At 44.9% G+C, this 27,982-nt stretch overlaps 1 protein-coding gene across 1 annotated transcript in view; it reads left to right on the top strand.

Moving 5' to 3' along the window:
• Window positions 1–27,982, top strand: part of LOC147422443 (uncharacterized) — an 87,824-nt gene that overhangs the window by 33,087 nt on the left and 26,755 nt on the right. Inside the window, exon 2 of the mRNA XM_086502710.1 lies at window positions 16,608–16,691. Within this exon, the coding sequence (XP_086358836.1) occupies window positions 16,608–16,691 (84 nt within the window). The remainder of the gene's footprint in view (window positions 1–16,607; window positions 16,692–27,982) is intronic.

The raw sequence follows: 27,982 nt of genomic DNA, 5'->3' as shown, positions 1-27,982 counted from the left end.
AGCGCAAGGGCGGAATGGTGCTGATGGTTAGCGATGGGCTGAATCTGGGAAAACGCCAAGGTCTGCAAGAGGCTAGGCGATGGTATCTGCTGGGGGTGCTGAGGGGGGGGGGGGGGGGTACTGCTGAGAAGTTGCCTGTTGAGCGGGAAGCTCCTGCTGCCTCTTCTGCCAGAAAGTGCTAACTTGGGTTTGCTTATATATTAACTTAGCAAAATTGCCCTACCTACTTTTGTTGGAAAGTCACTTAAAAATAATAAGTGAAAATACCAAAAATAGGGAAAATAGGCTAAATGCACTGGAAAATTCCCCTAACTGATGCTAATGGATTCTGATGGGAATTCCGATGATCATGCCGTGTGCAACCGGAGGATATGCATCTATGCTAAGTGACTGGGCATGCACGGTCTACGAATAGACTCACAAAAGTGCCAGATCACTGCTAATCTAAACTGACTGGATTGACGGGAACCCTGCTATGGTGTAGCTTGTCCATGGACACATAGGGTTGGGATGTGTCACGTGACAATGGGGGTTGTTTCTGTGGGTCTTTGACGCTGAAAATCTGCACGTATAGGATTGGAAATTTAGGTTTCTTTAGGCTGAAAACTGATGGTCTTTCCGGGTTGAATCTGCGACTCTTTGAGGGATTGAATAGGCAGATGCTTCATTGCTGAAAACGCTGCCTAAAACTGTGTAAGGCTGAAATTTGCAAACGCTAGGAATGTTCAAAAACGCTAGGGCTGCATTTTCCAGAAAACGGTAGGATCTGGGGTCTTCTGGCGATGATCCAAATGCTGAAAATGCAATGCTGATGCAGATCTAGGCGAGGGTGCTTGATGGAGAAAACGCTAGGGGAGGTTCTTGCTTGGAGGGAAGTACCGCCAAGTTCTTGTTGAGAAGTTGCCTGCTGAGCTTGGCTCCTGTTGCCTCTTCTGCCAATTAGTGCTAGTTTAGGTTTGCTTATATACAAACTTAGCAAAATTGCCCTACCTACTTTCCAACAAAAGTCACTTAAAAATAATAAGTGAAAAATGTCAAAATAGGTAAAATAGGCTAAATGCATTGGAAAATTCCCCTGAAGGATTCTGATGGGAATTCTTATGATCATGTTGTGTGCAACCAAAGGATATGCATCTACACTAAGTGACTGGGCATGCACGGTCTACGAATAGACTCACAAAAGTACCAGATCACTTCTAATCTAGACTGACTGGACTGACTGAACCCTAATCATGCTGTAGCTTGTCCACGGACGCATAGGGTTGGATGTGTCACGAGACATCCCATCCTTTTCAAAGTGAGGTACTGGTACCGAACTGTATGGCGTCGAGGGAGATCGCCAATAGCATCCGGAATCCTGGAAGGGACTGTCACAAATGGGAGTGCATAACAATATAAAATATGCTCGGATAAATAGAATTTATCACTTAATACTGAAGCCAAAGGATAAAGAGAGAAATAAATAGAGAGAGAGAGAGAGAGAGAGAGAGAGAGAGAGAGAGAGAGAGAGAGAGAGAGAGAGAAGATCGACATAGTACTGGGGACCATAAGATGGGTTGGTCCCCCCCCTTAAAGAGAATCCTTTATTAGGGAGAATCTTTTTACAAGCAGAAGAACCGGAGAAAACCCCTCCGTTCTAATTCTCTAACTCAATGGTCGTTCCTTCCCGTAAGGGAAATCCGAGAGACGAGCTCTCAATCCTTTTTCCGTCTGTACTCGGAGTCGAGACTTCACAGACAATTTCCGAATTCCGTTCCTGGAATTCCCAAGCGTAGGTCGAAGCCTTCTCGCTTCTCCTTCGCGATGAAGTTGCAAACACACACGCAAACACTCGACAACAATTCGTATGGCGAATTCACAATAGATACCTGTTGCTCTTTCGCGGGAAAAACGACTTTCGTGCTTCGTAGTCTCGCGATCTCTTTTGTTATCTGGCGGCAGAGTAACTCCCTTTTAGTGAGGGCATGTGGTACTTTTATAGCTCCTTGGCCACGACACAAATAGCTGCTCGCGTAGAGAACGCGACCGTTTTTTTTTTTGGTTTTTTTGCGATGCTGTACCAGAAAATAGGGGGAGAGAATTCGCTGGCTAGTTTTGTTGCTTTATTTTCTAAGTGGCTGCCCACTTATTAAGTGGGCGGCCGGCATATTTTAAAATTGGTATGAACCTGCCCAAAAACTCAATAAAACCTTTTAAGTTTAAAACAATGCTTTTCACAACACTTCCCAGACGTCCCTGGATGCAACCACATGCACAAATGCAATGCAGACATAGATTCCTCGCGGGAAAGCGTCTGCTCTTCTCGGAAAACTCGTTAAAATATTCCGCTTTTTAAGAAAAGCTTCTCAGAACCCATCTTTATTCTTGTGCTTGCGTCTTTACGCGTATTCCTCTTTCTAGTTCGGATTTCCTCTCGACTATGGATATCCCCTTTCTGATGCACCTGTCACCCACCTTGTGACGCATTAGGAATACCCATCACCTAGTCCTTTCCTACCAAACTTACGGCACAATCCCCTTCACGATGCTCTATGTCACCCATCCTATGACGCATCAGAGATGTCCGTTCCCAGATGGTCGGATACTTCTTACTGATGCTCCCTGTCACCCATCCGTTGTGACGCATCAGAACTACACGTTCCTGGTGGCCTTACAAATATTTCCGTTCTCAGTGCTCCCGTCATTACTTTGAACGATGCACTAGGAATACTCTGTACTCGGATGTCCAGTGAGAAAAACCCTCACTTAAAATTCCAATAATTTATTTAGAATTATTTTTCTGTCAGATAAAGCCAATTTAGCAACATCCCTCTCACTTATAAACAGTTGTCCTCAATTGTAGAGATCCAACTTAACTGCCGGGGAGAAACCGGAAAATTTCAAATCTTGCTCAATGGTGAGTTGAGCTACTTCTTTCTCAAAAGAGAACTTAGAAATTAAATTAAACAAAAATTCAATAATTCAATACTTACCTTACTGGTTCATGTCCTTCCTCTAGTACCTCGAGGATATCCTTCACCAATCATAAACTTATGAGCCACTAAGAACTCATCATTTGGAAGTTTCCTCATCGGAGAATCTGTTAACTCAATTCCACCTTCTCAATCCCGAGAAGAATAATCCTCCTAGAAATCAATCTAGGTCTTTGCCCTTGCGCATAACCTTGCGCTATTAGTCCTGAGGATATTGACCTCTTGTGTCCTCCCACATAGGGAATGCCTAGTCGTAGAGCATTAAGCTCGATGTCTTTCTTTCAGAAACAGAGTTTGCGATCACATTAAAGAAGGTTCTTGTTCCGAGCCGTCGCTGAACGTAGGCGGACTGTTCCAATCCGAAGATTCCTTGTGCACGGCGGCACTTATTTCCAATCTTTTTCTCCTGCGAGTTATTACCACCAATAGTGTTTTCCACGACTAGCTTTGACTCGCTCGTGTTCCCATTGGGTAAACTGATCCCAATCTTCTTGGATCCCTTCCTCAAAGCGTAGAGGAAAAAAATTTGTCGAAAAATTCAGCCTTGAATTGAATCCAAGTCTTGTTGTAAGTTCCTTGCAGAGCTTTGGTATACCACTAAGTACTTGCAATCCCCCTTGAGGTGTTTGGTCACATGCCTCACCTTCGACGCTTCTTAGAAATTGCCGTTTGCAAAGGCAACTTCAAACTGTCGAATGAAAGCGGTAGCTTTCGGGGCATCTTTCCTTCTGTCAAAAGTATCAAACTTGACTGGAAGTGTTCCTAGGTCTAGAGACCTTCTTCATATCCTTCTTGAAATGAAGGGATTTCTTGGCTATGGTTCTGGATTGATGTTCATGAATATTTTAGGGATTCTTAAGGATCTTGAGCATTCCGCTCCTTGGATTCTCTAGGTTCTTGAGCATCATGCTCTTGTCGCCTTCTCAGAGAATCCCAAGTCTTGTGTCGACTTCTGCAGAGAGAAAAAAACTTTCCCAACTTTGCAAGATTTTCTTGCAAGGCTTAGGGTTCTGCCTGCTTACTTCTCTCTTGGCTTGTCATGGCTTCTTCCCGTATCTTCCCAGAGTCGTCCTCCTTTACAGAAAAAGAGAGGAGACCATGCTCTGATACCACTGTCACAAATGGGAGCTTCATAATAATATAAAATATACTCGGATAAATAGAATTTATCACTTAATACTGAAGCCAAAGGATATAGAGAGAAATAAATAGAGAGAGAGAGAGAGAGAGAGAGAGAGAGAGAGAGAGAGAGAGAGAGAGAGAGAGAGAGAAGATCGACACACTACTTGGGACCAGAAGATGGGCTGGTCCCCCCCCTTAAAGAGAATCCTTTATTAGGGAGAATCTTTTTACAAGCACAAGAACTGGAGAAAACCCCTCCGTTCTAATTCTCTGACTCGATGGTCGTTCCTTCCCGTAAGGGAAATCCGAGAGACGAGCTCTCAATCCTTTTTCCGTCTGTACTCGGAGTCAAGACTCCACATACAATTTTCGAATTCCGTTCCCGGAATTCCCAAGCGTAGGCCGAAGCCTTCTCGCTTCTCCTTCGCGATGAAGTACCTGCAAACACACACGCAAACACGCGACAACAATTCGTATGGCGAATCCACAATAGATACCTGTCGCTCTTTCGCGGGAAAAGGACTTCCGTGCTTCGTAGTCTTGCGATCTCTTGCGTTATCTGGCGGCAGAGTCTTCTCTTGTTGACGTTGGTAACTCCCTTTCAATTAGGGCATGTGGTGCTTTTATAGCTCCTTGGCTACGACACGAATAGCTGATCGCGTAGAGATCGCGGCCGTTTTTTTTTTTTTTTGCGCTGCTCTACCCGAAAATAGGGGATGAGAATTCGCTGGCTGGTTTTGTTGCTTTATTTTCTAAGTGGCTGCCCACTTATTAAGTGGGCGGCCGGCATATTTTAAAATTGGTCTGAACCTGTCCAAAAACTCAATAAAACCTTATAAGTTTAAAACAATGCTTTTCACAACACTTCCCATGCGTCCTTGGATGCAACCACATGCACAAATGCAATGCAGACATAGATTCTTGGCGGGGAAGCGTCTGCTTTTCCCGGAAAACTCGTTAAAATATTCCGCTTTTTAAGAAAAGCTTCTCAGAACCCATCTTTATTCTTGTGCTTGCGTCTTTACGCGTATTCCTCTTTCTAGTTCGGATTTCCTCTCGACTATGGATATCCCCTTTCTGATGCACCAGTCACCCACCTTGTGACGCATCAGGAATACCCATAACCTAGTCCTTTTCTACCGAACGTACGGTACAATCCCCTTCACGATGCTCTTATGTCACCCATCCTATGACGCATCAGAGGTGTCCGTTCCCGGATGGTCGGATACTTCTTACTGATGCTCCCTGTCACCCATCCGTTGTGACGCATGAGAAGTACCTGTTCCTGGTGGCCTTACAGATATTCCCGTTCTCAGTGCTCCCGTCATTACTTTGAACGACGCACTAGGAATACTCTGTACTCGGATGTCTCTAGTGAGAAAAACTCTCACTTAAAATTCCAATAATTCATTTAGAATTATTTTTATGTCAGATAAAGCCAATTTAGCAACATGGACTCTTTGCCGGCCCACTCTGATGTGTGGGTCGTGCGGTACTTGAACTTCATAAAGGTCTGCAACGCTTGCTTCTCTTGGCCGCGCCGAAAGCGACACAAAGTCATTTGTGGCTCCTTCGATGCTTCAACTTCGTCTAGAGTCATGCTTCTTTCTTCTTCAAGAATCTCCATGGCTGAAAATTCCTGTTTCCAACACAAAACCATGAACATACGCATTCCATGTAAAGTGACTGGAAAAAATAGTCTTCCTCAAAGACTGTGCATGCAATGTAGATGAACTAAGAGACGGAGTTCCAAACCATTCACCACACACACGCAAAGAATGAGATCGAACCTTTCTCTATTGATCTAACTCAATCAACTGTGGCAATTCACCATGGAAATGCCCATACTTGGTGCTCATACTTTCATGTGCTCTTTCTACGAAGGTGTCATGCCAAGGAAGAGAAATGGAATGTGACTTCCTTGAATGCATACTTTTTTCATGAACAATCCGCATACATTCGTGCTTATCCATGAGAGAAACGTGCTCAATATACAATATGTCATGCCTAGTAAAAGGGATCACATAAAGACGCTGACTAAAATATAGGAAACGATCACGAATGAAACACTTGAACAATACGTGCGTATCAATCATGCGAACACATAATACTTCCTGTGAGGATTCTTTGGACCAAGGCTCGAGAGCCAAGATCGGTTCTTGCTGAGGGGTCGAATCTTGCCGTGGGGGTTCTGTGGACCTCGACTCAAGAGTCAAGATTGGTTCTTCGTGATTGATCGAATCTACAACGAGGTTAGCTTCACTAGAGAAAGTATCAACTAACACATCATCCTTCTTGTGAACAATCACATCTTCTTTATGCAACTCATCATGCTTATGAGAAATCACATCTTGATCATGCTAATCATTATGCTCGTGAGAAATCACATCTTGATCATGCAAACCATCATGCTTGTCATTGTCATCCAAATCATTATCATTCAAATCATCATGCTTATCACAATCATGCAAATCCTGTGTGTCATGCTTTGGAGAAGAAGAGACTGAGAGTCTCCTTTCCCGAATCTCTTGCATCTGTGCCTGAGCTTGAGAAAAGAGTCGCAAGAACTCTTTCATGTGTTGGTCGCTCTTTCCTTTGACGACGGCTGCCATTCTTTCTCGGTCTCTGCGCTCCATTTCTGCTTTTCTTTCTGCGTGTCTGCGTTCCATTTCTGCCATATTTCTGCATGTCTTGCTTCGCGTTCTAACTTCCTTTCCATAAACATTTGGTTCAAAGCCTCCATAGGAGTTAGTGCAATCCTTGATGTAGATGGGGAAGGGGGAGGGTCGAGAAAACCTCCTGTTGGGGAAAATTCTTCTTCGTCTCTCATGCTCATCACCTCCAAGCAAAGTATCCATTCCGCTTCGAGTGATGACCATTCTGAAGTCGTGGGTTCTTGTGGTCTTGGGTTCTTAAGTTCACGAGGAACTTGGGTTCTTGCGGGTCTTGGGTTCTTGGGTTCTTGAGGTTTTCTTTCGCTTGCAATCTGTGTTTGAGAAGGATCTTCTCTTCACACGAATTCTACTCTTTTCTGCGGGCGCACCCCTTGGCGGCCTTGCGCTCACACCAAGGTTGCTTTTTCCCACCTCACGTCGATTGGCCGGCCGCTAAGTGCACGATCCGCTCTCAATGAGTGAAAAGAGACACAAGGGGAGGTTGGACAAGCCCTTCTTTCTTGGGATTCCTGTCACTCTTCAAAAACACGATTAGGAATCGACACGCCCAAGCGAACTTCGGTTCGTGCGACCGTAACAAGCAAAAAAAAATAATTCTTGTGATTCTTGTGGTTCTTTCCTTGAGTGATACAGAACACTGTCAAAGCTCTTATACCAATGTTAGATGCAGCGGAATGAATGTTTGCGCTTTGCTCAAGATGAGTGCTCCGAACTGTGCTCAAGGTTCCTTTTGTTCTTATGGAAGGTAGAGCCTTCCGTTCTTAATGAGAGAATGCTATGATCACAAATGAAGTGAATGGACACTGTGCGTGCAAGTGTATGAGACTGAGAGATAGAGAGAGAAGAGAGATACGACACCAGAGACGTTGTAAAACCCTCCTCCGAAGGCCCCACTCTCGTCGGCGAGAGTGGTCTACTATTGATCGCACACACTGGTACAAACGGTATGCATGAGACTGATGCAAGTCAAGGCTATGTCGGTGATGACGACGGTGATGACGAGACTGACCTAAGGGCTGAAATCTGCAATCTTTCTACTGCTGTCCAAAAACGCTATGGGCTGAAATCTACGACTAGTCCAAAAACGCTGATTTTTGGGCCTGTTTCTGTGGGTCTTTGACGCTGAAAATCTGCAGGTTTAGGGCTGAAAACTGAGGTTTCTCTAGGCTGAAAACTGATGGTCTTTCCGGGCTGAATCTGCTACTCTTTGAGGGGCTGAATAGGCAGATGCTTCATTGCTGAAAACGCTGCCTAAAACTGTCCAAGGCTGAAATCTGCAAACGCTAGGAATGTTCAAAAACGCTAGGGCTGCAGTTTCCAGAAAACGCTAGGATCTGGGGTCTTCTGGCGATGGCAAGGCTGATGCAAAACGCTAGGATTTGGGATCTTCTGGCGATGATCCAAATGCTGAAAATGCAATGCTGATGCAGATCTAGGCGAGGGTGCTTGATGGAGAAAATGCTAGGGGAGGTTCTTGCTTGGAGGGAAGTACCGCCAAGTTCTTGTTGAGAAGTTGCCTGCTGAGCTTGGCTCCTGTTGCCTCTTCTGCCAATTAGTGCTAGTTTAGGTTTGCTTATATACAAACTTAGCAAAATTGCCCTACCTACTTTCCAACAAAAGTCACTTAAAAATAATAAGTGAAAAATGTCAAAAATAAGTAAAATAGGCTAAATGCACTGGAAAATTCCCCTGAAGGATTCTGATGGGAATGCTTATGATCATGCTGTGTGCAACCAGAGGATATGCATCTACATTAAGTGACTGGGCATGCACGGTCTACGAATAGACTCACAAAAGTGCCAGATCACTTCTAATCTAGACTGACTGGACTGACTGAACCCTAATCATGCTGTAGCTTGTCCACGGACGCATAGGGTTGGATGTGTCACGAGACACCTCTGCCCACCCGTGAGAGAGTCATGAGCATCGTGCAATATGTCTGTCTTGAGAGAGGGCAACACACATAGACGGTGACGAAAATACAACAAAGAGATACCCTGAATAGAAACTGTGGATCTGGACTCGAGAGCTAGGATCTGTCTTTTGCGACTTAACGTATCTGCAACAACGTTAGATTTACCAGGCACATACTCAATAAAACCACCAAATTGCTCAAAAATTGTGACCACTGTGCTTGGCGATCACTCCAATGTGCCACTTGAGGGCTTGATGATCTATGCGAACTGTGAACTCTCTACCATAAAGAAAACGCTTCCAATGCTTGAGAGAGTGAATACGGCACTATTTAACTTCTGACTAAGAAATGCAACTGGACGGCCATGCTGCTGAAGCACAACACCTATGGTGACATTGCTCGCATCCGTCCATACCTCAAAGGGGTTGTCCCAAGAGGCAAGGATGAGACATGGCGGTTCTGTCACCGCAACCTTGAGAGTCGAAAAAGCCTCAACGGCTGCCTAGGGAAAAACAACACGTTGTCTGTCGGCGAGTTTTCACCCCTTTCAAAACATCTGTCATGGATGCGGCAATGCGTGTACAATTCTCTTGTGCGAACTATATGCTTGACATAACCCAAGAAAAAAGCGCACATCATATGTAGTTTTGGGCAAATCCCAATTACGAACTTGTTCTATCTTTGCGGGATCAAGCTTGACACCTTCTGCAGAAATGATATAACCCAGATAAGTAACTTTTGTGAGAAAAAACTTAGACTTCTTAGTTGCAATGTACAACTGACATTGATCCAAACAGGCTAAAACCTTTTCAACATTCTTTTCATGTTGTTCCCATGATGCAGAGAAAACGAGAATATCATCAAGAAAGATAAACACACACACGCCAATCATATCGCCAAAACGGCTTACCATGAAACCATTGAATGTACCCACAGCACCTATCAATCCAAAAGGCATAACCATACTCCCATTGCCTTCGCTCTGTGCGAAAGGCGATCTTGTAGATATCGCCTTTGAATACCCTTACCTGATGGTATCCACTTTTGAGATCAACCTTGCTGAAAACCTTTGCCCCATTGAGCCTATTGAGGATATACTCAATGCGAGGCATCGGAAACTTGTTCTTGACGATCATCTTGTTCAAAGCCCTGTAATCAACACACAAATGAGACGAACCATCCCTCTTGCGGACAAATAAAATAGGAGTAGCAAAAGGACTTACACTAGTGCCTATGAATCTTCTAGCCACCAACTCCGTGAGTTGCCGCTCTAATTCTTCTTCTTGTGTTTTGTTCAAACTGTAGGGAGCCTTACTGATTGGCTGTGCCCCCTCCGTGAGTTCGATACGATGGTCCTCCGGCCGCTTGGGAGGGAGACTAGGTGGAAGATTATCTTGCAAAAAGAGGTGCTCATACTTGGTAAACAAACTTGAATACCTTTCTGGAGCCTTGAGGTTCTGAGTGACTGGAGAGGCATAAACTAATGTCACGTGACACATCCAACCATATATGTCCATGGACAAGCTACAACACGACAAGGGTTCAGTTAGTCTAGTCAAGTCTAGAATAGGAAGTGATCTGGCACTTTTGTGAGTCTTTTCGCAGACCGTGCATGTCCAGACACTTAGTGTAGATGCATATCCTTTGGTTGCACACAGCATGATCATAAGCATTCCCATCAGAATCCATCAGAATCCTTCAGGGGAATTTTCCAGTGCATTTAGCCTATTTTCCCTATTTTTGACATTTTTCACTTATTACTTTTAAGTGACTTTTGTTGGAAAGTAGGTAGGGCAAATTGAGTAAGTTTGTATATAAGCAACCTTAGGCTAGCACTAATTGGCAGAAGAGGCAGCAGAAGCACCATCGCTCAACAGGCAACTTCTCAACAGAACCCCAAGCCCTAGCATTTTTGCTCCACAGCAACCACCTAGCGTTTTTGGACCAGATCGGTCAGCGTTTTTGCTTTTGCAGATCCCTGGCGACAGAAGACTCAACAAGAGACCTAGCGTTTTGCAGTTGCAGGCCATCCGGCGACGGCAGAGCCATTTTCAGCCCTAGCGTTTTTGATTTGCAGATCAGCCCCGGCGTTTTGCAGATTCACCGCGACAGAAAACCGAGAAGCATCAGCGTTTTCAGTTTTCAGCCTTTAGACATCGCAGAAGAAGTCTGGAACCTCGCAGATCTCACCTTCCCTAGTAGTTCCTCGCCGCACGGTCAGTTTTCGCAAGGTTTATAGTTTCAGCCCGGAAAACGCAGATTTCAGCATCTGCGTTTTCAGCGCGTCGTCGTTGCATCGTCGTCATCGCCGTGGTCACCAACATAGAGTCAGAATTCAGCAAATAAAGATTTGCAGATTTCAGCCCTTAGAGTTTCCAGATCTCAGCCCGTCTCGTCGTCGTCCTCATCGTCGGCAAGTCCAAGCATTGTAGAGATTTGTGCAATCATAAGTAGCACACTCTCACCATAGAGAGTGGGGCCTTCGGAGGAGGGTTTTACAACGTCTCTGGTGTCATATTCTCTTCTCTCTCTATCTCTCAGTCTCATACACTTGTACGCACAGTGTCCATTCACTTTGTTTGTGATCATTGCACTCTCTCATTAAGAACCAAAGGCTCTCCCTTCCCTAAGAACAAGAGTACATTACGGAGCACTCATCTTGAGCAAAGTTCAAACATTCATTCCGCTGCACCTTACAACAAATGCCGCTTGTGCTCCTCTTCGTAATTCACGCTTTGCCTGCACATGTGAAATGAGAGGTAAAGAATGAAGACCCTCCTGCCCACGAATGATCATGGGAGAGTCACTTTTGACATTTAGAGTGAGCGTATTGTCTGTCCAATCAATGAGAGGGTTATGCTCACGAAAACATCTAATGCCCAAAATCATATCACATCCTGAGAGAGGAGACACAACAAATTTTCTATGGAAGGAAGCTTGCTGAACAGTAAATAACACATCAAGGCTCTCCTGTGTAATGAGAGAGTCCATACGAGAGCAAATCCCGACACCTCGAGAGGAGTTGTCTAGCTAACCTCTAGGAGGGCTCTTTCTGCATGAGAGTCACGGATCACATCATGCATATTGCCTGAATCAAACAATATGAAAAAACGTGACCCTTTACATGACCATAACATTTAAAGAGATACTCATTAATGTGTGTGTCAGAGACATGTGGAGAATCAGATTTGTTTACCAAAGTGCTTGTGGTAGCAATTGGTGCTTTGGGTTCTTTAGGTGGTGCTGTTTTAGGACATGCCTTCTTTATATGACTCTTGATGTGACATTGATAACATCGACCTTCCTTTGCATAAATGATTTGTTCTTCTGGCGTTATGTTTCCTTTGATAATTCCTTGTGCAGCTTTTTTATATGGGGTTAGCTTAGGTTTAGCAGGTGTTTAGCTTTACCCCTAGATTCATTTTGAGAGTTCTTTTCCGAAAGAGTAGAGGAAGATGGGCTAGAAGAGGTGCCATGCTTACCGTTCTGTAGGTTTTGAGGAGTCTGAGAGGTACTGTGAGAAGACTTGTTCTCCTTGGGCTTTCCTTTGTTGTGCTTCATCTCCTGCGCGAGAGAAATCGCTACCGCCTTGTTGAGATCAATTGGATGGAGGACTTCGACATCGAACTTGATATACTCGTGCAACCCAAAAAGGAATGCCTCTTAGCGCTCATCATCGGATTTGCGTAATTGGGTGTTGAGCTGCAAAACAAGGTTAGAGAAAGACATAATTGGCATACCATTTTTCTTGAGATTGAGCCAATCTTCTTTCAACCGCGCTAAGTACTGAGGTGGCATAAACCGCACCTTGAGTTTGTCTTGGAAGTCGGCCCAATTGAAAGAAAGGGGCACGCCTTCCTCGGCTTCCTCTAGGTGCGCAGCCAACTGTGCCTCTTGCCGTGGTTGATACCAATTAATGGCATCACTGGCAAGATACATGGCTGTCGTCAAAACTTTGCTATTCCCTCTTTTCTCAGTCGTCGCAAAGTAAGCATTAAATCAGTGTAACCAAGAATGAATAACATTAGCATCCATCTTACTGTCATACTTAATTAGTGAACGTTAACTTCTCAGTGTGACTGGGTTGTTGGAATCTGCATCTCTACCTATGCTAGTTGATGAATCGCGCACGTCCTTGAGTAGCTCGGATTTTGAGTTGAGTACCTATAGGACCAACTCTTGCATGCGTTGGTCTCTCTGCGCCTCAGGCTCTAATTCCATAGCCGCTCGCTTTTCTTCGGCCGCTATGCGTAGAGCTTTGCGTGCTTGCTCGTGCTCAAGCTCCATAGTCGCCTTTTTGCCTTCGGCCGCTATGCGTTGAGCTTTGCGCGCTTGCTCGCGCTCAAGCTCCATAGCTGCGCTTCTTTCTTCGCGGTCGCGATCCATGGCGGCGCGTTGCACCTCTTGTATCATCGACTTAACCAAAGCCTCTATAGGATTTGGTGCAATGCATGCTGTAGATGGGGATGGGAGAGGATCGGGGAACAATCCTCCTGGTGTAGAAACTTCTTATTCTCCAACTCTACTCTGATCACCTTCACATAAAGTATACATTCGGCTTCGGGTGACGACCATACACTGAGATCTTGGGTACATGGGTCTTTGAGGGACTTGGGTTCTGGAGGTTCTTGGGGTCTTAGCTTGCAATCGGTGTTTGAGAAGGCTTTTCTCTTACCCGAGGTCGACTCTTTCCCGCGGGCGCACCCCTTGGCGGTCTTGCACTCACATCAAAGTTTCTTTTTCCCACCTCACGTTGATTGGCCGGCCGCTTAGTACACGGTCCGCTCTCAATGAGTGAAAAGAGGAACAAGAGGAGGCTGGACAAGCCTCCCCTTTTACTTACGGAAGGGAGAGCCTTCCTATCTGAGAGAGAGAGTGCTATGCTCACAAACAAAGTGAATGCTACTGTGAATGAAAGTGTTGAGAGAGAGAGAGAGAGAGAGAGAGAGAGAGAGAGAGAGAGAGAGAGAGAAAAGATACGACACCAGGTGGTTCTCAAACCCTCCTCCAAGGGCCCCCCTCTCTATAGCGAGAGAGGTCTATGCTATAGATTGCACAAATCTGGTACAACGGTTCTGATGTAATGGTCTTGATGCTATGATGCTAGATGAGGCTAAGTCGATGATGATGGCGACTATGGTGATAACGACGGTGCCGACAACGATGCTATGGCTGAAACTGAAGGGGATAAAGGTGCAGACTGATCTGACCCGAATCTGCAACTGCTTGGCTGATCCGGTACGGCTGGCTCCGAGACTTTCGGGCTGAAATCTGTGAGTAAAAAACGCTGCTTCTGTCCTGCTGAAATGCTGCTGAGGACCTGCTGAAAACGTTGATGATGGTTTGCTGAAAACGCTGGCGATGACCTGCTGTTGAGGAAAACGCTGATCTGAACTGCTGATCAGGGCTGAAAATGCTGAAATTCGCAACTCTGAAAACGCTGGATGCTGGTTGAGAAAACGCTGACTGTAACAAACTTGGACACTCCAAGTCAAGATTCCATCGCGACACAGCAGAGATTCACTTCAAAACAGTTCACAGTTCACAATTGATTCGACACAGCCCGGCGGTGTTCCGTGCCTAGAGATATTGGCCCCAAAGATTGGCATCCCTTTCGGTATTTCTTTTTGTATTAATTTGTAACTCAAAGTACAAGGGAGTGGGAGGGTTCTCACTCTCAGACTCTGTGTCCAGATGCTCTGAGTTGTGAGAGCCCAACCACCTATTTATTGATTACAAGGGATGCCCAAAAGCAGAGCCCCAAAAGCTTGTTCTTTTAAAAACTCTTCAAAAATAAAGCAATGCCCAAAAAGCTTCTAATTTTCAACCTTGCGTAGGAAAAGCAAAGTCTATACGGCTACCGCAAATCACGGGATTCCGTACGGTCAGCCCCGTCAGCCTGCTGCCGCAGTTCCCGCCGCAAAACACGGAGGTTCGTACACTGCCACGTCAGCACTGTTGCGGATTTTCCGGGTCTGTTTTTTCGGCCAGCCGTGGTGTGTGTGTATCTGTTGCCAATAGTTTCCAGGGCCATGACACGTCACCAGTTTGTGACATACCCCGTTCTTGAAAGCATTGTAATCGCCCTCGATTACGCGTGTAAAACAGACAAAGGACATAAACTGTCTTAGCAGACACTGACTGTTAGTACCGACGCACTAGGAACACAGATCTAGCACATGTACTAATCGACAATCACATCACATGACATCACAAGACATCACTTGACATCACAGGATAAATCACATTCAACAATCATTCCAATCTTAGACCATGATTAATCGGCAATGTATTTAGCAATCGCATCTAGATTCAGTCGGGACCTCTTAGATGTCCGATTGACTAATCCTTATTGCAATCATGTCTATAGAGATAATGAAATGTTGCAATCATTTCTTCTATCAGTTCTTGCACTTAAACAAGTCAAGTACAAATCATTATCATATTATCGGGAATTCCAGTTCTTAAAGTCATTACAGTAGAATACTGTCAGCTCATAGTATCCCTGAAATTCAAAAGAGACATCAGTGACTTTAGTATCAAAAATCGGGACAATCTGTTGACAAGGGAGTGGAGCGACTCCCCTCTTGTGCATACCCGCTGCACCAAATTCCACCCAAGCTGAGTTCGGGGTTCTATCGGAATAGACTATGCTGAACCGAATGCTTCAAGGTAAAGGTTCACAATCTGAGGCATATCTGCCAGGTCCTCCTCCTCCACCCACTTCGCATCCAATGCGGGATAGTTCTTGAATTTAACCAAGAACCGCCTTATCACTTTACCTTTTATCTTTCTATCTTTATGTGCTAATATCTGTTCTGGAACGAGTGTCTCCTCGTTTTCCTCCACTCATCTGGCTCCTCATCATCGGGCACATCGCCTTTAAAAGGCTTCAGGAGACTCGCATGAAAAGCATTGTGAATCCTCCAAGTATCGGGCAGCTTAGTCTAAAAGAGACATCATTTCTCTTTTTGGAAATCTGGAAAGGTCCATAGTATCTCGTGCTAAGATTTGGAAAAAGCCGTTCCTTTTCCTTTTTCTTTCTCAGGCGTGCCTTCTCAAAACGTAAGAGCACCCAATCGTTCTCCTTTAATTTCAAATCGTGACGATGTTAATTTGTTGCCTTTTTGTTACAGACTTTAGAGCCCACCTATACTCGAGGTATATTAGTTGACACAGCCATTGAGCTCCGAAGAGCTAGATGCCCACGTCTACAGGGGCGACCATGACATTGGCGGAGGCTCCATCAGAGGATCAAGACTATTCTAGCACGACATGGGAGACGTCAGTACGATTATTTACAGAGGACAATGCCCAATGCCGGGCATCCTCGGGCATTGATGATGATGATGATTTTAGTTTTTCACTTTACTTCATTTTTATTTTGTACCCAGACATTGTATTAGATCCACCAAGATTGTATCAGTTTGGTCTCATAGGTTGTTTTGGCCTTTTGGAGACGTTTATTAATATAATATTTCATCTCATTTCATCTCTCTCTCTCTCTCTCTCTCTCTCTCTCTCTCTCTCTCTCTCTCTCTCTCTCTCTCTCTCTCTCTCTCTCTTCAAGTTCAGTTGTTGTAGTTTCTGTTCGTGTGTTGCTATTGATTTCTCGCTTGGGTGTCCAAGCCTGTTACACTAGCACCCACTATACATGAGGGGGTTTGCTGGTTTGCTGGTTGTGTAGCCTTATGGATGACGACTGTGAATTCATAATCTTTGCAGAATTTTCAGGTTTAAAGGTGAATTGGATGTTTCCCCTCGATCAACCAGTGATATTTAGCTTTACCTTTCTTTATAGTTTCTTATTTATTAGTCTGAAAACATTGAGCGACAAATTAAAGGGTTTATGTTCTCATTTTTGCTTATCAATTCTGCCCATTGTACTCGAATATTTGATAAGGTTATCGTTTGTCTTTACAGCCTTCAAATTTCTCTCAGGCTATTCCAAAACTACATATGCAGACTCACTTTCAAGTAAATTGGGCCTTACCATACTTTGGCCAGGTTTGTGGGTTTTTCTTACATTAAACTTATGAGGCACAAATTGTTTTAGAGAAAAAGCTCTTTATGGAGTTGAAATTGTCCTTGTATATAGTCAAGAGTTGTAGTGTTGTCATTAAAACATGTTTGAGTTTGTTAAAGGTTTAACACTGTGCTTGAATATGTACACCCATTTACTGATCAATCCATTTACAATGTAGGACTGATATGCCGCATGTACAAGATGAGGTTGTGTGATGATAGAGCATACACTAGCAACCTGGATTCCCTTAGGGACTGCGGTTCGTTACTTGGGTTGTTAGGTTGGCTTGGATTTGTCCCTTGAGTAGCAGACTGCTCCCCTTCTCTTGTTCATTAGGAGGAAGTTGTTGCATTGAAGTTCGACACGACTCTCTTTGGTAGGCAGAGTTGTAGTGGCCAACCAGGTGCTGCTGGCCACTATGTGGCACATCACGTCTTGCTGGATCTTCTTGAGCTTCTGTATTAGCCAACTCGAGAGGCTGATCTGGAACTTTCTTTGGTCAGGGCGTGACACCTAATTAGCCCGGGCCAAAGTAGCCTGGCAGGTTATCACCTTACCATGTTTTGAGGGGGGACTAGGGATCATAGACCCAGCACAGCAAAGCAAAGCCCTTCTTGGGAAGTTTGTTGTCAGAGAACTGCTTCCAGGGGAGGAGCCCTGGAAGGAGTTGTTGCTTCACTGACTTCGAGTTCGAGTCCCTCATGCAGGAGGGCCTTGGAGCCCTTCCATCAGGTGGATCTTCACAGAGATACGCAGAGTTGGTTTGAGCAGGAGGTTGGAGGATCGATTTGCTGCGAGCCTGCTTCGGTCTTGACAGCAACTGAGGAGTGGCCTGGAGCAGCACCAGCCCACTTGCATGGAGGAGCGCTTTAGACAGCCCCTTGTTTGGAACCCCATGGTTTGCACTCAGAGAGGCCGCCTGCTTGGTAGTAGGCCTCATGTTTCTTGGGGTCCCATGGCAGAGGGCCAGCCCACACTCTTGGCGACGGGCTTCAGTTTTCAGGTTTGCCTGAGGAGGCACAGAGCATCCAGCTATGAGGCATGAGAGGGGTGCAGAGCATGTGCCAGGACATTACAGAGGCTTTACCAACTGAGTGGCTCACCCCTCTAGAGAAAGTAGCTCCCAGATCGATGGGTGCCTTCATGCGACTGGAGATCCTCATCGTAGTTCGTGCTTGCTCAGAGTCCGTAGCCCCATGTTTTTTGAGATCCAGGGAGAGGGTCGCCTACACCGAGTCTCAATAGAGGCTCCACATGTAGCAAAGTGTTGTTTTCATAGGATACGAGTAGTGGGCATCTATGGGAGGACTTGTGTCATAGATCTTGACCTAGCAGATCTTGAGACACAGCCCACTGGCGGCTCTGGGCTTGGGAGAGCTGGCCTCTGGCACGAGTGTAGTGGGACCCTGGACGGTGGTTTTGGAGAGACCCCTTCTCTTCATCCGATCACCCTGGGATCACCTTCTTTCAGTACACTGTTCGACTCGGGCGACGCATGCTGCAGCACAGAGAGAGGCTCGTCTTGGTGCAACACTTCATTGGCAAGAGGAGGGTCTCAGTTGGGTCTCACAATTGAGTTCTTGTCAGGTTTTTGGGAGCGGTTGTGGGACTCCAGACAACCGAGGCGAGTCACTGTGTTCCAGTGGCTAGTTGCACATAGAGCTACAGCAGTGGGGAGCTGGCTAGTACATAGTGGCTTGTTGGCAATCTGTGCAGCTTGTGACCATCCTTTGGAGAGTCAGCGTCACGATCTGTGGGATTGCCCCATGGCACAACAGGTTTGTCTTCGGGTACTTTGACCGATGCCAGCTCTTTCCATAGCGCGACAGTACACTAGGGGTGCTATAGCTTGGTCCACCCTCATGGGCCCTGCACTCCATTTTGAGCTAGCCTCCACCAACAAGATGATAGTGATCCAAGGGGGTCGACCTACACTTCAGCCTGCCATAAAGCTTAGCCCCCAAGAGTGGTACAGTGAGAGAGAGGTGTGTTGGGAGCTCGTCTGTGGCCTGACACTCTGGTTCATATGGCCCGTTGCTTCCACATCTTTGAGGCTCGCCCTGTCCCACTGGCGGAGACTGTTCGTGACTTTTGGTTGGAGTTGATTCATACTCTGAGGGGTCAGTTCAAGAGACTTCAAGGCAGCTCCGACCGCATGCCTTAGCGCAGAGAAGCTTTCGTGCGACTCTTGGTGCCCATGGCCTTTCTTCATCATAATCCGGGTGCGCCTAGATGACACTCTCTTTCCTTCTCCCATTTTGTGATTTAGCCCCATTGTACATATTTTGTTTACTCACTGGGAGAGTCTCCCCACGCTTTTGATGTAGCACTCTCTAGTAAAGGTGGTTTGTAGCCCTTTGGGCAATTTTATTAACTAATGGAAGGATTTTTTTCTAGGAAAAAAAAGGTGCCCACGAATGATCGGTACTCTCTAAAAATCTTGTCCATCATCTGATGTTGAGGAGCATTTGTGAGACCGAAAGGCATCACCAAATACTCGTTGTGGAGGTTAGTGGTGCTAATCCTATAATTAAGACTTAAAACTTCATAGTTAAGATCAAACTGAGATTCAAGAGACTGAATGTGTGTTTGATTGATTGAATGAATGCTTGAAAACTGAGTACAATAGGCTCCTTATATAGGAGACGAAGAGACACAAATGAAAAGACACGTCTCATGGTGAAGAGACATGACTTTAGACGTAAAGACATCCTTTTGGCGAAGAGCTGCAACCATTGGACGAAAGGTCGGAACTGTAGAGCGTAGTGTGACCAGTCGTCGAAGGAGTGTGGCACATCACTATCGCATGTATATGGTAACAAATCCCCCCTGGAGTGATGCTATGAACAAGAGCTGGCACATGAGTAAAGGGAAGTGCCATGCCTTTGGCGAAGAGGCATGTCTCTAGAGCGAAGAGTCATGACCATCCAAGCGTAGGGGTTCTCCTTGGCATGACACTTCGCGTATCTACAACTAAGAGTAGATGTAATACTGTAACATAGTCACAATCGTGACATTCCCTCCTATTTAAATGAGAGCCTCGGTTAAAAGAATGACTTCTGATATTGATAGAACTCCGAAAAAGCATTGAATCTTCGAAAATCTTTAGTCTTTGAGTTATCTGAAACCTTTTTCTTGAACCTTTTCTTCTTGCCAAACCTTTTTGCTTTGACTGCTAAACCCCATGTCATTGCATTATTCAAAGACTTTTTAGAGGAATCTGGCATAATCGGGTTGACTGCAACAAGGAATTGATCTTCAAAATCCTTCGTGTGATGTAAGACTTTTGGCTGAAGATCTTCTAATAACTACGAAATATTTGGCGAAGAGGAAATCTTCTCAAGGCATTCTTCAGATGAGTTACTTCAACTTTAATAATCACTGGAGAGGATTTTGGCTTGAGATTATAATCATCTTCCAATAATGAATCCCAAAATTCTTTAGAATCATCTTTAGAAACTGTCACTTCATGACTTGTGATTGGCATACCATCGTCCAACAAAGAATCAAAGAAAGCATAATCATCTTCTGACTCATAATTTGCAACTATGTCCTTATCTTTGTGTGGTAACGAAGTATCACTTGGAAAAACTTCTTGCTCGAAATCATCTTTGTCTTCATAAATTGATTGAGGAGAAGTTAATGAACTCAAAAATTCATCAGTAATAATTTTTGCATCTGCATCGAAGATCATATTCGCTTCATAATCCACTGTATCATGCTGTTTGACTAGTACACGTGAGGCTTGAATCACTTGTTCCGCATGATAAAGCCCGTGTAAAATCAATTCACGTCCATCTTTAAACATATTGATATTATGTCCTTGAAAGCTAATAGCAGGATCATATTGGAATAATCAATGCTGACCAAGAATCATGTCATAATAAGATAAAGTAATGACTTCGAAATCAAGTTGATCTGCATAATTTTGAATCTCGAACTGTACCTGTCGAATTGTCTCATCACAAGTTAAAATTGATCCATCTGCTAATTCCATATCATATAAGTGAGATGTCTTCTGAGTTTGCAAGCCAAGCTGTTGAACTATCTGAGTGCTGACGAAATTATTAGAGCATCCACTGTCCACCAAAATATTGATGGAGCGACCATTGAGAGTTCCAAGAAGGCTCAGAATTTGCTTTGAGAGAGGCTCCAAAATTGAAGAATTGCATTGAGCATGCTTCATAAGAATAGTCGTATCCGCTGAGACATGAATTGTATTGACCACATATTTTCCTTTATCTTGAGTTCAGAATTGGATAATGTTTCCGCATTGGAATTGCTTTTCAAATTAGATGGATTTGGTCTCTTTGGACATTGATACCATCTATGGTCACCACCGCAAATTGTACATAATCCATCCTTCTTTGAAGTCGAAGAAGCATTTGAGGAAGAGCCTTGCTGATTATTGGAATGAAGATCTTGAGAAAAATCACGTCCTTTACCACGATCAAGTGGAGCATTTGAAGAAGATTTGCTTTGAGATTGTTGATCTTGAGAATAGAACCTTGAAGTTGAATAAGGTGCTGTTGCGTGCTGCTTGTACTGAGATTGATGCTGTTGATTTTGGCTATAGCTTTCTCTATGTGAAAAGCGAGCGCTATTTGAAGATCTATCACCAAGGAACAAGTTCCTTGTAGGGCGTTGATTATCGCCAAGACGCTCCACATAGGCAATGGCAGCATTCAAAGTCGTAGGGTTGTATTTGTGCACATTGTCCTTTAGGGTTGGTTCAAGCCCGTCAATAAAACTGTGTAGTTTATCAGAGGGGGCTGAGATTCTCTATCTCCAGAGTTAGTCTCTGAAACTTTGTGATGTACGCGGCCAAGAAACCTGTCTGGCTCAGGCGGCGCAGAGAGGACCAGGCAAGAAAATCCGCATTGGCAGGTTCGAACGCCTTGCGAATAGCGTACCAAAATTTATCCCAAGAAGGTGTGTGTTTACCATCAGCAACCCGTCGTTGCCACCAAAGAAATGCTGTATCCTTGAGCAGAGAACTAGCAAGTGCAACTTTTTTACTCTCTACTAAGTCCATGTTGGACAAGTAGACCTCCATTTTGAATAGCCATTGGTCCAGTATGTGTTTGTCACGGCGACCATTATAAGGCTCAGGTTGTTTAACATCAAGTTTCTTCTTCTGTGCAACATTAAAATTTTTATAAAGTAAATGAAGTTCGCGATTGTCTACCTCATTAGTTGGATTTGGTTCGTTTTGTTCGTCCACTGAAGCTTCGGAAGAATGTGGTGGAGAAGTGGTGGAGAAGCAGTATTAGTCGTCCGAGAAGTCGTAGGACGACTCTGGGAAGTGTTTTGCGTCTGCATTGATCCAAGCGAGTGTGAAGTGATGCGAGGCTCGTGGAAAGTGTGGCCATCTACTCCTTGATGAGAGTAAGGGCATCTTCAGATTGACCTTCTCCATCGTGTGATGTCGGCATGGTTACGCCTCAAAGGGAACTCAAGTAGGTGCAGGTTCTAGCTCGAAGACAAGTTCTGGGACGGGTGCTTCGAGAGCGAAAAGTGCCTTTGGAATAAATTTGCGCTCTGGAGTCGGGGAATTTAGAATAATTATTACTTCCGGCTCTGAGTAGGAGAATCTGGAATCACGATCACTTTCATATGTAGCGAAATTCTCAAGCAAGATTTTATCGGGAAATTTTGTGTAACAGGTTATTCAACTGCTCTCATCAGCGAAAGGTATTGTGCGTAGTGTGTGCACACCAAGCCAGCACTGGAAGGAGAAGCTGGAGGAGAATCTTCGAAAAATGGCATCGTTGGCTGTCTCTCTTATCTTTTTACGTAAGCTTAATGTGGTCAGGAGGGTCACTTAAAAGGTGTGTTCACATGGGTTATAATTAAGGTGTTCTATAAGGTGCAGCCGAAGTGAATGTTGATATTGCTCAAGATGAGTGCTCCGAACTGTGCTCAAGGGTTCCTTTTACTTATGGAAGGGAGAGCCTTCCGTTCCTTTTAGAGAGAGAGTGCAATGATCACAAAGTGAATGCTATTGTGAATGAAAGTGTTGAGAGAGAGAGAGAGAGAGAGAGAGAGAGAGAGAGAGAGAGGAATACGACACCAAACGGTTTTCAAACCCTCCTCCAAGGGCCCCTATCTCTATGGCGAGAGAGGTCTATGCTATAGATTGCACAAATCTGGTACAATGGTCTAGATGCAATGGACTTACCGACGGTATCGACGACAATGACGACGACGAACTTAACGGGCTGAAAACTGAAAACGCTAGGGCTGAAATACTGAAATCTGGAAAACGCTGACTTCCTGCGGAATACTGACATTGTGTCGGCGAGGATGGCGATGACGACGACTCGACGACGATGCGCTGAAAACGCAGATGCTGAAATCTTAAAACAGCGGATTGAAACTGAAAACACTGGTTGATCCGACGATACGGCGAGGATCTGCTGCGGGTAAGTGAGATCTGCGAAGCTAAGGGTTGGATCTGCAATGGTTAAAGGCTGAAAACTGAAAACGCTACTTGATCTGGCTGACCTGGCGATGGAAACTGCAAACGCTAGGAAAAATTGCTGGAGAAAACGTTGGGGCTGATCTGCGACAGAAAACGCTATCAGGTCTTGTTGGCTGAAAACGCTAGGGCTCTCTGCTGGTCTTGCTGAGAAGATGCACTGCAAGTTGCTGGAACTCTTTTGCTCTTCTGATGGAAATGAGCGCCCCCCCTTCTGCTTATATAGGTCAGATTGGCTGGGTCGAGCAGTCTTCCCTACAGCCCCACGACCTTGGAAATTGACATAAATAATAAAAATGCCTGCAAACAACTGAGCTGTCCCAAAATGCCACGAAAATTTGGGTGTACTGCCTTGGACAATGCAAATGCTGGGTGGAATTGGGTTGTGCAATCGGAGGATATGCAACTACTCTTAAGTGCCTGGAGATGCACGCCCTGCGCACAGGCTCACAAAGGTGCCAAAACACTTTCTAGGCTAATCTGAACCCTAGACCTAAGATAGCTTGTCCACATGCACATAGGGTTAGATGTGCACGTGACATCCCCTCCTTATTAAAGTGAGGTATTGGTACCGAGCTGCATGGATTCCTTAGTCGGCCAACAACTCTGGATAATCTCTGAAAAATTCTTCATCAACCTACACTGCATCGTGGGTTCCTTGATCCTTGAACTTCAAAAAGTACTGTCGCACTTGCTTCTTTGAGCCATGGCGAAACCGATGCAACAAGACCTGTTCCGGTTCTATGACTTCGGCTTCATCGATGATCTCTGGTTCTTCTTCTTCGGAAATGTCCTGTGGAGATGTACCTTGAAACACTTTCAACCAAGAAACATGGAAAACATTGTGCATTGACCATGAGTTAGGCAATTGTAATTTCATAGAAACCTCATTGATCTTTTTAATGACAGGAAATGGACCATACATTCTGAAAGACATCTTAGGAGACTTCTTTCCGACTTGCTTAAGATGTTGCTTCATGATTCTCAAATAGATCCAATCCCCTTCCTTGATAGTAACATCTTGACGATGCTTGTTAGCCTGTCGGGAGTAAGACTCATGAGTCTTGCTTAGCCGAAGCTTTACACTCTTAGAAATCTCATCCAACCACTGACTTTCAGCATCGGCATCAGGTAGTTGACTAACTGAGCGAGTCAAAAGTGACTGGAACGGACGGCCAAACATTGCCTCATACGGAGTTGTACTAATGGCAAAGGAATAAGAGTCATTCAAAATTGCTTGGACCAATGGGAGATAGAGCTCCCACTGAGACTGTTGATCATGCATATATGACTTCAAAACATCAAAAACCAACTAATTGTGAATTTTTGTTTTACCATCTGACTGTGGATAAAAAGGGGATGAAAAATTTAACTTTGTGCCAAAATTTTCAAAGAGAGCGCGCCAAAAATTTGACGTTGTTAGGCATTTTTTGGATGAGCATAAAGTCACTAAGTCAAAAAGCTTGTCCACCAGCCTCATGTATATATGTGTACATAGCCCTGCAAGTTTTGGAAGTGACCATGTAAAAATCCTTGTACAAAGGTGTGATTTTGCCAAGCTTGAATACTGATATTTTGGGTTGTTCGAGACTCCAAAACATGGTTTTCAATAAGTATTTTCAGCCGTGCTTTATAGCTTGTGAATCGGACTTGTACATCATGAGTTATGAGCATCCGAAGCGGACGGTCTCAACTTAGAAGGTGATTGCGGGTGCATGCGACGAGGGCAGCTGGGCCAACTTGAGAGTCTAAGATTAGAAATGCTGAAGTTTTATATTTCTGGAGATAGCCGAGGTGATGGGCTTCGAACCGTGTGTTATGGTGCGTGATTCGGTGACCGGAGCAGCAAGTTATGCCTCAGGGAAAGTTGTTCGAGAGGTCCTCCTGCTTGGGGGAGAAGCTGGAAATTGGTTGGGCTTGAGGGAGTTGGGAGGAAGTTGCCATGTGGCATGGGGATTATTTCACATAAGAAGAGGAAAGGGGAAAGTGGAGGGTACATAGGGCACTTTGGGAGCCCACTATAGGTGTATTAAAGGTGAGAGGAGCTCTCTCAAGGCTTGGCTATGGGGGCTCGTGGGCTCATGGGGGAAGGAGATGGCGCATTTTTCAGTCCACACTCAACGCCCAGGCGCCTAGCCACTTTTTTCGGTCCCCGGCTACTTGCCCCTATCCCATTCCTTGGTCAAAGGGTCATCGACAGCTCATTTTTCATCCGCAAAAGGCCAAAATTGAACCAGTTAAAACTTAAAAGGTGCCTTGAGAGAGAGTCTTGTCGGCTAAGAAGAGAGAGAAAAATCTTCAAGATAAAAGATAAGAAAGTCCCCATTTTAATAGTTGCAACACCTGCACAACTTCGAGAGAGCTCATTTTTGAGCAAGAAAGAGTGCACCCTTGACTTTGAGCGTCCATAACTCTTTCATCCTTCATCTGTTTTTTGTCTAAGGATACTCTACGGACATCTCCAGAAGACGAGCTTCGTCATGATGTCCCTTGTTTCTCCTAATTTCGAGTGTGTTCCATGCTTGAAGGGTTTTTCATAAATCTCTACAGGTGTTTACCACATGTGTTTTTGGTCGTGCAATAGTTCTTCCTTTCGACGGGTGTGGCTCGTGCAAGGCTATAAAGGCGTTCATTTTCCTTCTCGTTTGCACGCTAACATCGTTTTGGTGCCCCCATTGAGGAGCAAGTGCTGCTATGCTCCAATTCCTGTGAAATATGTTATTGTGTAGGCAGAGAATGTAAAGGGGATGTGGGTCCTTATGGACAACCGCCTATGTATGTGCAAATTGTGGGCAGCACTTGAGGCAGTCGTATAGTTGGATTGTAGCCTTTGGAGGGTCATGAAGTTTTGTGAAGCCAAGCACTGGGGGCCGGGTTACCCAATGTGACGTGGATTAGGTACAGGAGCGATCCATCGACATCCCTTGAGCTTTGGACGTCACACGCTAAGTGTTTTTGTGGCAATCAAACATGGCGGATGAGTTCCCACAGTTTCATGGATTGCCTAATGAGAATGCACAGACTTTCATTGAAAAATTGGAAGTCAATTGCTTACTGCGAAATATACTAGACCAAGCTATGTTGCGGTTGTTGCAATATACTTTACATGATGAGGCAAAAATTTGGTTACACAATCATGAAGAGTTGGTGTAGGCACAATGTCATGTGACACATCCAACCCTATGTGTCCGTGGACAAGCGACAACATGACAAGGGTTCAGTCAGTCCAGTGAGTCTAGCTTAGGAAGTGTTCTGGCACTTTTGTGAGTCTGTTCGCACACCGTGCATGTCCAGGCACTTAGAGTAGATGCATATCCTCTGGTTGCACACAGCATGATCATCAACATTACCATCAGAATCCAACAGAATTCATCAGGAGCATTTTCCAGTGCATTAAACCTATTTTCCCTATTTTTTGACATTTTTCACTTATTATTTTTAAGTGACTTTTGTTGGGAACTGAGTAGGGAAAATTGGGTAAGATAATATATAAACAAACCTAGGCTAGCACTATTTGGCAGAAGAGCAACGAAAACACATGCCACAGGCAGCAGGTCCCCCCTCTCTCTCTCTCTCTCAAGCAAGACAACCCCCTTGGTGGCGTTTTTTCCTCCAAGCAAGCGACCACCCATCTGTTGGCGTTTTTCATCAGTAGCCGCATTGCCATAGACTCCCCCCTCTACTGGCGTTTTTCAGCAAGCCATTATCGCCCACTTTCCCTAGCGTTTTCAGCATCGCCACAGCATCAGCAATTCAGCGACTAAAGCCTCAGAAATTCAGCAATTAAGCCAGACCAGGGTTTTTTGGAGGACTTTCAAGGGCTGCAAATCAGCATTTTCAAAGCAGCAAGGCAGCCTTTTTATGCTACAAGGGGCTGCGTTTTTGCATCAGCAAATTTTAGCCTCATTGGCGTTTTTGAACAGCCATACCGCAGTGATCGGGATACTCAGTTTTCAGCCATAGACTAGGTTCGTCGTCGCCACCGTCGACATCGACATAGCCAGCCATTGTAGACTCATTGCATCAGCCATTGTACCAGATTGTGCAATCAATAGTAGACCACTCTCGCCAACGAGAGTGGGGCCTTCGGAGGAGGGTTTTACAACGTCTCTGGTGTCGTATTCTCTTCTCTCTATCTCTCAGTCTCATACACTTCCTTGCACAGTGTCCATTCAGTTTGTGTGTCCATTGCATTCTCTCCTTAAGAACGGAAGGCTCTCCCTTCCATAAGAAAAAGGAACCTTGAGCACAGTTCGGAGCACTCATCTTGAGAAAAGTACAACATTCATTCCGCTGCACCTTACATTGGTATCAGAGCTTTGACAGTGTTCTGTATCACTCAAGGAACGAACCACAAGAATTTTCTTTTGCTTGTTGCGGTCGCACGAACCCAAGTTCACTTGGGCGTGTCGATTCCTAATCGTGTTTTTGAAGAGTGATAGGAATCCCAAGAAAGAAGGGCTAGTCAAGCCTCCCCTTGTGCCTCTTTTCACTCATTGAGAGCGAACCGTGCACTTGGCGGCCGGCCAGTCGACCTGAGGTGGGAAAAAACAACCTTGGTGTGAGCGCAAGGCCGCCAAGGGGTGCGCCCGTGAAAAAGAGCAGAACTCGGGTGAAGAGAAGACCCTTCTCTAACACAGATTGCAAGGAACAAAAGACCCTCAAGACCCTCACGAACCTCAAGAAGTCAAGAACCCAAGACCCACAAGACCCCAAGTTCCGCGGTGAACTTAAGAACCCAAGATCACAGTGTATGGTTGTCACGAGGACGTGCAACTGCTAACCTTAGTT

Source organism: Adiantum capillus-veneris, chromosome 27 (assembly GCF_014529385.1).
Source record: "Adiantum capillus-veneris isolate H3 chromosome 27, ASM1452938v2, whole genome shotgun sequence".
Lineage (NCBI taxonomy): Eukaryota > Viridiplantae > Streptophyta > Polypodiopsida > Polypodiales > Pteridaceae > Adiantum > Adiantum capillus-veneris.
The sequence above is the reverse complement of the archived record's forward strand: the minus strand, read 5'-3'. Positions and strand labels throughout refer to the sequence as shown.